We start from the raw sequence: 11,775 nt of genomic DNA, 5'->3' as shown, positions 1-11,775 counted from the left end.
CGATCTTGTCTTACTCTTAGAGAACTGTTCACCATTTAAGAGGTTGCCTGTTAAAAGATACTAAGAGACTCACTGTGAAGTATCATATGGTATATACATTTTGTATTACTTTATAACAGCTCAGCAAGGACAATTTATTTTTGTCTTACATTTTCTCTATTCTTTTAAAAATCTACCACATAACTTGACATTTCCTCTTTCACATCACTTATTTTTATATCTGATGTTCCTTTTCTACCTTTGCCCTCTCTTGGAAAAAAAAAAAAAAAGGCCCCTACTCTTTTCATGTTTTGGTCTCAAACTCTCCTTTCTCCTGTTTTCCACCCAGCTGCTTTCTCTCTCTCTCTGGACTTTGTCCACTGAGCTTCTTTATGCACTGTACAGTGAGCTGTCATCTGTGTAATTCTAACCTCAGCTCTATTTTTTGTGTTAGTTGCATGCCCTCCTGTTTTTCAGCAAGAAGTATATACCAAACAAGAGTAATCGTTTTAATAATGCCTAAGAGATCCAACAAGTATTGAGTAAAATCATGCAACCTGTAAATTATTTAAAAGTAGTCTGTTAGCATAATTTTATTCATTTTTCAAAACCCTGAACACGGCTACGCCGAAATAGGATTAGCTCACGGAACTCCCTTCCCCCAGCTCCTCTGCGCTTCAGATGTCTGTGTTCAGTCTCAGCTAATGTGCAAAGGGATCTCTTTCTAAAATTCCTTGGCTGCTCTGGAAAGAAGTGAAAGCTGATGCTAAAGCTGTTATGTGCCTTCCCATATTTTACAAGTAACTAAACAATTCACAGAAGACATAGAAGGACGGAAAAGAGAAATCTGTGCCTAGGAACTGATTAGATTAAAACTCGCAAATGTGCCTTTGAATGATATGTTTGGCCGGCAGCTGGGTAAGATAAAGAACGGAGGAGGGAGAAAACCAAGAAACTACAAATGCCCGAGAGCAGAGACTCATCTCCCCCAAAGATGAGTTTCTCCAGCCCAGGCTCTCTGCTCTGTTTCGCCCAGCCTCATGAGAGGTGTCGCCTGTTACTACATCGCTAATTGCAATGGACAATAAATGATCGTTTATGGGTGACCAAGGATCGAGAAGCTTCTCAGGTCTTCATTAAAACAACAGCACAATTACCACCTTTGGAGGTACGCTAATGGTTATTAGACTTTTATGTGCCCTCACCGTGTGCAGAGGCAGTATTTGCAAGTCCCTCCCTGAACATTTACTTTTATTACGGAATATTTCATGGTACACACATGCACGAGCCCTCGCGTACCCATCACCCAGCGCGGGCAACTCTCACCTGTCCTCTCCATTTTCAATTTTCGTCCTAAAACATTTTAAAGCAAATACCAAAACATGACAGATTTTAATCGTAAATATTCCAGCAAGCATCCCCAAATTATATAATAACTATACTGGTTATTGCTAAATGGACTCGCAGGACAAAATTAAGAATGAACTACTTAAGAATTAAGTAGAAAACTCTCCCGGGCTTGGGAAGCGCGAGCCGAGCGCTGCACCCGCCCGGAACGCGGCGATGATCGACAGCCCCTCGGGCCAGGTCCATCAAGTCCCCCTCAGCGGCCACCCGGGCATGCGCAACGAAGACCCCGGAGTTGCTAAGGCCCCAAGGAAGACAGAAGAGCCGGATACGGAGAGAGCCAATGAGAGGGCGCAGAGACTAATCACGTAGCCAATCCAGATTCGAGAGTCAATCAGAGCCTCCGCATTCGGCGCTCCCCACCGGCGTCCAATCGGAGAGCCGGCTCCTTTGGGCGGACTTTTCAAAACAGCGAAAACAAAACAAATCGGGGACCTTTAAAAGGTGTGATGCGACAGGAACTATATCCTTCCGCCCACAAATTCCTCTCTCCCTCCAGCTCAATCGCGGCAAAGCCACGACGCCCCAGATTCTACCCTCCGCCCTGAATGGGAAGAGGGAGGGGTGGCTCGGCAAGCAAGAGCGAGCAGGGTAGGTAACGAACTCGCCCGAAGACAGAGCCTTAGGTGAGGGACTCTTTTTCGAAGTCCCATTGGGGAAGCGGATCCCTCCGCGGGATCACGTGCCCCGCCCCCTTGGGGGCGTCGGAAACTCACAACAAAAACAAGGGGCTCGCCGGGGCCTCGGCTGTGGCGGCGGCGGCGACCGTGCCGGTGGAGGGGCAGCGCTGCGCCCCGGCTGGCGGATGGGCGCTCGGGGCGCGGAATGAGTCTGGGGCTGTGAGGCCGGCGTGGCGGCGGCGGCGGGGGGGAAGGGTCGGAGGCCGGCCCGGGGGCAGCGCTGAGGCGGCGGCCCCGACCCCGGAGACAGGTCCGGACGCCTCTGCCCTGCCCGGCCCGGTGCCCGCCGGGCCGCGACGCCGCGCGCCGGGGGCCGCGCGTCCCGGGCACGGTGAGTGGGCCGCGGGCTCCTTTGTTCGTGCGCGGGACTTGGGGCGGGGGGAGGCGGGCGCCCACCTCAGCCCGGAGCCGCGCGGGCCGTGCGCTCAGCCGCAGGGGGTGGGCGCCCGGGGGCGGGGAGCTGGCTGCCGCTGGGGCGCCCGGAAGGTGGAGGACCCCGAGGCTGCTGCGTCGGTGCTCCCCGCCCCCATTTTGTCAGGGGGACTCGTTGGGGTGGTGTTTGGGCGCTGACAGCACCCGAGCTCCCGGCGCCAGAGGGTGGACGGTGCTGCCCGGCGCGGGGCGGCCGGGCGCTGTCCCCCCCAAGCCGCTGTGGGCTGCGCCCCGCGCCGCGCGCTCGGCCCGGGACCTCTGCCTCCGGGCGCGTCGGAGGAGGCGCAGCCGGAGCGCTGGGGGAGGCTCGGGGGCTGGGCTCGGGCGAGAGGGGCTTCGGGAGCGGGGCTCCGGGAGGGGCGGGGCTCGGCAGTCTCCTCCCTCCGCTTCTTTGTTCAGTGGCGAGAGCGTCTCTCCCTCCTCCCTGCTGTGCGGAGCCCCCTCCCCAGAGCCTGGTGCCGCGGCCCCGGGTGCGTGCGCCCGGCCGATGTACCTGCCCCCGCGGCTTTGGCCGGGACGCCGCTCGGGGACAGTTTCCTGTTTGTGAAACGACCTCGGTGCTGGCTGGGCCGACCCAGCTCGGGCCGGCGGTCAGACCGCGGCCCCTCCTCCTGCCACACCTCCCCGGCGGTGGGGGAGGGTTGCCCCGGAGTTTTGGACGTGACTGATGCCCTCAGCCACTCTTCTCCGGGGTGGGCCGGGACGCCCCTCGCTGGAGGTAATGGCACCAGGTCTTTTATGCCTTCTCTCCCCCCACCCCATCCCTCCCTCCAGGACACACTTTGATTTAACTGTGTGATGTTTTTGCTGCAGATGAAGGATTTGGGGGCAGAGTATTTGGCAGGTTGTGAAGGTGTCCAGCTCTTTGGAGTGTTGAACCTCTACCTAGAACAGGAGCAGAGATTCCAACCTCGAGAAAAAGGGCTGAGTTTGATCGAGGCCACACCAGAGGTACGTTTCCCTGGGAAGGTAACTTGCTGTGAGGACTTGGACAGGATCATTGTTTTTTTGAGTTGATATCAAGACAAGGCTGAAAAGTTTAAGACCCAAATCTGTCTTTGTGGAATACTAAGATAGGTCTTAATATACAGGGTTTTGCTTTTGTTTCTTAACAAGAATGAGAGTGATAACCAAGTCTAGAGAAGTGTTTCTCCAAATGTGGTGTTCTGGGCCTACAGCTTGTGGATGGGAGACTCCCTGAGAATTGTGACGTTCATTTGTGGAAATACCCTCCACCATGAAATATTTATTTATAGTAAGCACTTAAATGACTTAAAAAAAAAAAAAAAGACAAACTAGGGGAACTCTTTGTCCTTTACAAGAGAATTGGGTTATATAAGCCCTCTGAACGTGTGGTTATGGTTAACTTTATATTGAATTGCTAAAACTATTACGTGTATTAAGAGCCATGATATATATGTTTTGTATAATGTATAGACCACTCTTACTCCCATAGTCTTGAAGATTAAGGGGGAAAAAATATATTATTTGAGTATGTGTATCTAGTGGGAAGAAAGTCATAAACTTTGGCTCTTGATTCTCATTGCAGAATGATAACTCTTTGTGTCCAAGATTGAGAAATGCCAAAGTAGACGATTTAAGGAGTTTAACCAACTTTTTTGGATCTTGCACTGAAACTTTTGTACTGGCTGTGAATATTTTGGACCGCTTCTTGGCTCTTATGAAGGTATTTCTTCATTTTTATAAAAAAAAAAAAAAAACTTCAGTTTTCTATACCTAGTACCTAGCACAATACCTAGTACCCAAGGATTCAGTAACATTATTACATTCACTTGCCAAATATTTACTGAGTAGACGTTCTTAATAATCAGAATTGTGGTCTTTAGTTTCAGATATAGTGACAGATCAAGAGTACAAATTCAAACATATTTTTTCTTAAGGTAGGTTTTGTTGTACCTCTTACATACTTTTTCTTTGTGATTAAAATGAAGATGATTTTTTAGGTATTCTCTATTTAGGTATACAGTCCTCAGATAACTTTTTCATCTTCCATGGCGTTTCTGTTGGAGCCTAGATGTTTGAAATACTAAAACAATACATGTATAGCAGTATGCTAAAGGTGACCTACTATCTTTTTGATGAGAATTCTTTTCAAAGCAGAGAGCCACCCTCTTAATAACAATTACAGGCCACTGTTAGAAAATGTGGTGATTCTTCTGCCAATAGGATTGCTGTCAGCTGCTGGGTCAGTTTTCAGGGCACTGAGAAGAAAAGGGAAGCCATCTGTCCATGGCAGCTTTTACGTATGCTCCACTCTGCACAATTGAGGCACCATTTCTCTTGGGCACATTTCCACTGAGGCATGGAATGTGAAGATAAATAGATAAGATAAAAAGTAGAATGTACTATTTTTATAATCAAATATGTTTCCTTATTTTGAAAGATTTTATTTGGGAGAGATTATACTATTAGAGATTTCCTGTTTGAAATATAAAGTAGTATAATTCATTGTTAGAAACTTATATTTAAATTTTGGCCTGCAATTAAACTAAATAATTTAAATGCACAAAGTGTCTTTTTTTCTTAAAAAAGAAGAAAGATTAGGGCAACTTAAGATGCAAAATTGATGAAATGCAATTGTAGATAAGGGTAAGGACAAGGAATTAGCTTATTGTGTTCTGTTTTAGGACTGGGGACATCATTACAATATTTTTTTAAGTGTCTGCTTTGCTAAATCGAAGTGACAATTGATAGAAGTCTTTTGTTTTTTGTTTTTCAGGTGAAACCTAAACATTTGTCGTGCATTGGAGTCTGTTGCTTTTTGCTGGCTGCTAGAATAGTTGAAGAAGAATGCAATATTCCATCCATTCATGATGTAATCCGGATTAGTCAGTGTAAATGTACTGCTTCTGATATAAAACGGATGGAAAAAATAATTTCAGAAAAATTGCACTATGAATTGGAAGCTACTACTGCCTTAAACTTTTTGCACTTATACCATACTATTGTACTTTGTCATACTTCAGAAAGGTCAGTGGGATTAAAAAATTAAACTTTTGTATTTTTAGCATTACAGTAGTTAAGAGTGAATGATTGGAATGCCAGTGAATTTATATTTACTCTTCCTGCTAAACTTTGTTTGGATTTTTAATGGCAAGCCCTTAAAATCATTAAAGTCTTTGGAAGTTTAATAAATACTTTCTCATTCTTTTCATTGTCTAGGAAAGAAATATTGAGTCTTGATAAACTAGAAGCTCAGCTGAAAGCTTGCAGTTGCCGACTTACCTTTTCAAAAGCAAAAGTAAGTTGATTTCCTGCTTGCATGTTTCATAGTTTCTGTTTTGAATTGAAAAAAGATTTACATTTTTACTTTTATTCCTTGCAGCCCTCTGTATTAGCCTTGTGCCTTCTCAATTTGGAAGTAGAAACTTTGAAATCTATTGAATTATTGGAAATTCTACTGCTTGTTAAAAAACATTCCAAGGTAAATGTCATCATTACTTATTCTTTAAAGCAAGTGTCCTTCCTAATGTGTTTTTTTTCCTGTGATGACTTGAACATTAAAGTAATACTGCATTTTTTCCCTGTATTTCAAATGTTGAATTCTCAAAATGTAGGTTCGACCCAAAAGTATTAAAGTGGATGGGAACTCAGTCACGTAGCCTAACTTCTTTCAGCATTCAGACATCCCTTCTGTAGTATTCTTGATAGTTAATAATACAGTGATCTACTGTGCCACATACACATTGTTCTAAAGTGCATACTAGGGCCTCCCCGGTGGCGCAGCGGTTGAGCACTGGGCTGCGAAGCTGCTCACAGCCTCTGCAGTGCCAGTTCGATCCCCGGCCCCAGAGAGGGTCCCACATGGCGCGCAGACCTCTCCTGCCGCCCGCTGCTCCCCTCAGCAGTGTATTTCGTCAGTCTGCCTGTTCTGGTCCCTGCTCTGGCTCTAGTGAATTCTCTCACTCTTCTGCTCTTCTGACTGTACCCAGTGCTTGTATAAATAAATAAATAAATCTCAAAAAGAAAAATAAAGTGCATACTAGTAAACACACTAATTGCATCCCATTACATTTGTGGGGCTGAATCATCACTAGTAGCATTACCAAAATAACACCCGTTGTGTTTTTCTTAAACCCCTTAGGCAAGCTCAATCCATTTTTGCAGTCATAAGAGGTATAAAACAATAGCACAGGGTTTTTTTTCCTTAAACTAGTGCTCAAGTTGGAGAAATATGGAACATAACATGAGGTGATGTGTTCTGTTAATTATTATTCTGTTTCAGTGCCAGATAATAATACCGAGCATAAGGAATAATGAAGTTTTGTTAGAGAAGTAAGGCAGACTGAGAGGCACTATGCCTGGGAGTCTGCTTTGACCAAAAGAACCTTAATGAAAGTTTAAGCAGCAAATGCTATGGCCCGGGAGTTGGTGGGCTGGGGGGTATGAGTTTCATTTTAGGACTGACTTGCAGATAGACTGTCTAAGTGGTAGAAACAAATAGAAATAGTTATTTGAGAAATACGGATATTTAACTCAAATATTTAACTTAAGTAATGATTTTGAAAGCAGAGCATGAAAATGAGGCAAGGGTTCACAAATAAGATTTAGACTTAAGGATCGAGACACTATTGGCCCCATTGAGAGAATTTTGAGAGAAGTTAATTTATGTTCAAAAAATGTGATTTTAAGTAGTTTTATACATTAAGTGTCTAGTAGCTATTTGGCAGTCTAGGAAAAAACTCAGATGAGAAGTCATAGTTGGAGATTGGCTTTGAAATTTCTCATGAAGAAATAATAATTGCAACTTCTATAAGAAATAAATGGGAGTTTGCTTAGGGGTCCATTGAAAGTGGATTTTCAGCCTTGATGGTTTCCCCATTTGGAACCAAGTGAAGGGGAAGATCTGCTGGACAAGTTAAGACTCTGGTGAGATTTGCAAGAGGTTTTCAAAAAAGAGGTGGTTGAAAGTGTTGAGTTTTGATGAGAAGTCAGTATAATGAGAATTAAAGGAAGGTCATTGTATAGTTCAGAGGTGGTGATAGTAGAGGTGGAAGGGAATAGTTGAAAGCAGATTGCAAGAGGCTAGTACATAACTGGATTAAATGGAAATGGAGGTCAAGATGATAGAAAAGTATTCTGTTAGTGGTTAAAAAAAAGCATGAATGTGAAGTATTTTGTTTTTAACAGATAACTCCTAGGTTTTGTTATCACAAATGTCTTAGTTTTAATCTAAACCTTTTATAATATCTTCTGTGAAAATTGATTTTGTGAAATTAATTGACACACTCCCTAGTGGTGGAGGAACTATTCCTTTTTGGGAAATTCCTCTTTTCATAATTGCTATCTTCTCTATTAGCATATATCTGGTAACTAGTGTCTTAGTGTAAATGTATATTGTTAGCAATCTGAATACTGTTGTGTTACAGAATCCTAAATTGTTAAATTCCATTGCATTGAGACTGTTAGTGATTATACTTTGTAATTGATTTGTTAACAGATCTAGTGTTTTTAGGTCACTAGGAAAATAGGCAAAGCTTTTCATATGTATTAAATTATTTATCCCTGTGCTGATGTACCTATAAACCAGTTATAAAATTTTGGCTGCACATTAGACTCTACTGAAGAGCTTTAAAAAATCTGATGCTCGGGTAATGTCCCATATCAATTAAATAAGAATATCTAGGATGAGAGCTAGACATCAGGATGCTTTAATGATGACAAGGTGATTCTAAGATGCAGCAAGGTTTGGGAACCACTGTTGTAACCTTGTCTTTAAAATATTTTTCAGGTTAATGACACTGAATTCATTTACTGGAGGGAATTAGTTTCTAAATGCCTGGCAGAATATTCTTCTCCTGAATGTTGTAAACCTGATCTTAAGAAATTGGTTTGGATTGTTTCGAGGCGCACAGCCCAGAACCTCCACAACAGCTATTATAGTGTTCCTGAGCTGCCAACAATACCAGAGGGAAGTTGTTTTGATGAAAGTGAAAGGTAAGTGGGTCTCTTCATGAATCAGAGTGCCCCAGACTAAATATTACTGATTTCATAATCAAAATGGAACAATAGAATATTATAAGGCTTCAGAGAAAGCTTTGTTTCATTAAAATAATAATTATCTAGAAGTGTACTCTTTTATTAAAGACAAAACAAAATGCTATGCTTTACATTACATTACTAGGACTTAAAATTGAAGGTTTATACCTTTTGACCACCATGGCCTACTGTGCTGCCTGCCACTGCCCCCACCCCTAACTCCCAATGCCCTATAACCTACCTCTGGCAACTGCCACCAACCTGTCTCAGATTCCTTGTACCGTTTTTTTAAAGATCCACATATAAGTGAGATCAGATAGCATTTGATCTTATTTACTTATTTAAAGATTTATTTATTTATTTATGCATACAAGAGCTGGGGTATAGGCCAGAGATGCGGGGTGGGGGGGCGTGGTGAAAGGATTCACCAGAGACAGTGGGGAGCAGAACAGACAGACTGACTGAAATACACTGCTGAGGGGAGCAGCGAGCCAGACAGGAGAGGTCTGTTTCGCCATGTGGGTTGCTCCCTGGCCAGCTGGAGATCAAACTTGTGCTGCAGAGGCTGAGGATTGATCCTTCATCGTGTGGTGCTTAACCCCTTGCGCCACCAGGGAGGCCCTCATCTTATTATCTGACCTAATATATACGATATATATAAAATATATACATAATATATAGTATAATATATAGTTATGTATATTAGTTGAAGATAATCATTATATCTCTGACTTATTTCACTCTCCCCCTTTAAAAAACTGGTTATTTCCCATTTCCTTTGACCTTTGAAAGACAATATAGTTAAAACAAACCAAAACAGCATAGTGGAGTTTTTAATATTAGTGTGAATTTAATATTAGTGCGCTTTTATAGAAAGAGACAGGTTAAATGACTAGGAAGTAAAGAAAACCACCACTATCAGTATATTAATATTTACAGTTTAGATTTATTTAGTTTATCAAGTGCCATTTTCTTATTCCTGCTTGATCTTTGTGAAGTGACTTATTACTTAGTTTAAATTTGATTTTTATACTATAGAGATAAAGGACCAGAAGTTCCATTTTCATAGCTCACTGGCTTTTGTTTTGATATTTGTGAGTACTGATGATGCAAGAAAGATACCAAAACCATGCAATAGAATATATTTTGGCCTTACTCTATATTGGATTCAAAATATTTCTATGTTTAGTTAATGATGCTTATTAATTGGTATAATAGTTTGACAAATAGTAGTTTGGAATAGGCTCTTCAGATAATCCGTATTTTCTAATGGGATTATAATAGACTTAAGGAAGTTTTTAGAAGTTTTATTTCTGTAAAACTTAAATTTAATTATAAAAATAAATCCTAATACCAGATACCTGTTTCACAGTTTACTTTGCCTATAAAGCATTTCAGTGTATTTTAAATAATGGAATCTTCTTTGACTTCTTTCTTTCAGTGAGGACTCTTGTGAAGATATGAGCTGTGGAGAAGAGTGTCTCAGCAGCTCTCCCAGTGATCAAGAATGTGCTTTCTTTTTCAACTTCAAAGTGGCACAGACTCTGTGCTTTCCATCTTAGGAATCTAATTGTTCTGTGTCAGAATTTAAGGTGTCTGTAAGTTTTAAAGCAATAAATGGGGGAGTAGGTAGTTTTCTGGTCTAGTGCCCCCCCCCACCTCCACCCCCGGCGCCCACTCTAGGCAGGAATTGCATAGAATGGAATACCTATCTTCTATTTATTATTCAGATCAGATCTGGCCTATTTTCATATTTAATCCTAAGCCATCAAATGGGTTAGTGCCTCTAAAACAGTTAACAGTACTTTAGACACTGGCACTTTATTTTTTCGTTGGTCTTTTAGCTACTTGGGGAAGGAGGAAAGGTGCTGAAACCTTCAATTTATTACTTTTCAACAAGATTTTTAAAGATGAATAGTGTAGCTTATCTTAAACTTTTTATAAAGTCTTCAGGTGTCTATTTAAACAGATTGGGAGTGTGCAAGTGCTTCCTTAGCAGGGACAATGGATAATCTTTTAATGGTTATCTTAGCTCTTTCTCCCCTTCCCATTCTCAGAACAGAATAATGTCAAACACCTTTTTTGTTGATTTTTAAGTGATCAGTGTATTATCTGATGCAGACTCTATAAAGCTAGGAATTACATATTCACATTTCTGTAAACTTTTAGGTAATGTTTCAAATGAGGTTTTTCCTACAGCAAAAATAATTGACAGACGAGGGTCTTTAGTCACATTCCTAATGCCTAAGTATTGTCAAACTGTAGTATTATTTTAATGTTATTAAAACAATCCATAATCTGCTAGTTTTGCATGCACCTGTATGAAAGCAGTGCAGGAAGTTGACCAGAACTTAAGTATGGAATTGATAAATGTCAATTGAGTAGTGCATCTTTTCTTATATTAAAAAAAGTCTGCATGTTTAAGTTTTGTTTCCTTTGTAATTCACATTTCAGATGATACTAGTGTATGGGTGCCAAGAATGAATATGAAGTTAAAAAAAAAAAACTGTGTTTGTAGTAGTAGAGTTTGAAGCATTCCTGTGTGTTGGTACAGCCATTAAAATAGAAATTTATAAAACTCTGTACACGTGAGATTTTGTACAGAGAATTTTTTAACTTTATAAGCCGAACATGGAAATGTAAATTTTAAAAAATGTACATAAAATACTGTATTTTTTTACTTTGTGTGTGTGATAGTCTAGTCATTGCATGTAAATATAATTTATTGTGTATTCTGTATTATAAATATACGTTGATGACTTACTTTTTTACTGGTAAGTCAACATCCATTGGATGCTTTCTGAAGTGGATATTTTTCAAGTAATGACCATAATTCCAAATAAAAATAATGAATTGTACTCCTTTTTGTATTACATCTTAATTTTTAATTTTTGGGTAAAAGAAAAAAATCCTTGATGTGTTTCAATGAGATGACTTGAAATATGGCTTGGTTTTCCTTCAAAATAAACCATCTATCTTGTTACCAAATGTCCTTCAGGTAATGTATCCTCAGCACAGTTTGGCCCTTAGCTTTAGAGATAATGAAAATGTATCTGTCACTTGAGAATTGACCTCTGTCTGGGGTAAACTCATTAAAAGAGTTAAGTATTAACTTGAATGCCAATCAAATTATAGTGAAAGCAAATAGGTATTGAATAAACTGGAATACTCAGGTCAGTATACTCTTTCTGCAGATCAGCCAAATTCTAATCATAAGGTTCCTTGGTGAGTAAGCATCAGTGTGTGTGTGTAGCACAGGTTCCTCATTTAGATTGAT

General features: G+C 41.1%; 1 protein-coding gene across 1 annotated transcript; it reads left to right on the top strand.

The window, feature by feature from the left end:
- Positions 1–3,185: 3,185 nt before the first annotated feature.
- Positions 3,186–10,060, top strand: CCNG2 (cyclin G2; the record flags this gene model as incomplete). The annotated part of the gene is made up of 8 exons (XM_084233187.1): positions 3,186–3,216; positions 3,312–3,449; positions 4,048–4,185; positions 5,239–5,489; positions 5,682–5,760; positions 5,845–5,943; positions 8,251–8,456; positions 9,940–10,060. The coding sequence occupies exons 2-8, from the start codon at positions 3,312–3,314 to the stop codon at positions 10,058–10,060; spliced, it is 1,032 nt and encodes a 343-aa protein (XP_084089313.1). The 5' UTR covers positions 3,186–3,216.
- Between the last annotated feature and the right edge of the window lie 1,715 nt (positions 10,061–11,775).

Source organism: Talpa europaea (genome assembly GCF_964194135.1).
Source record: "Talpa europaea genome assembly, chromosome: 5".
Taxonomy (NCBI): domain Eukaryota; kingdom Metazoa; phylum Chordata; class Mammalia; order Eulipotyphla; family Talpidae; genus Talpa; species Talpa europaea.
The sequence above is the reverse complement of the archived record's forward strand: the minus strand, read 5'-3'. Positions and strand labels throughout refer to the sequence as shown.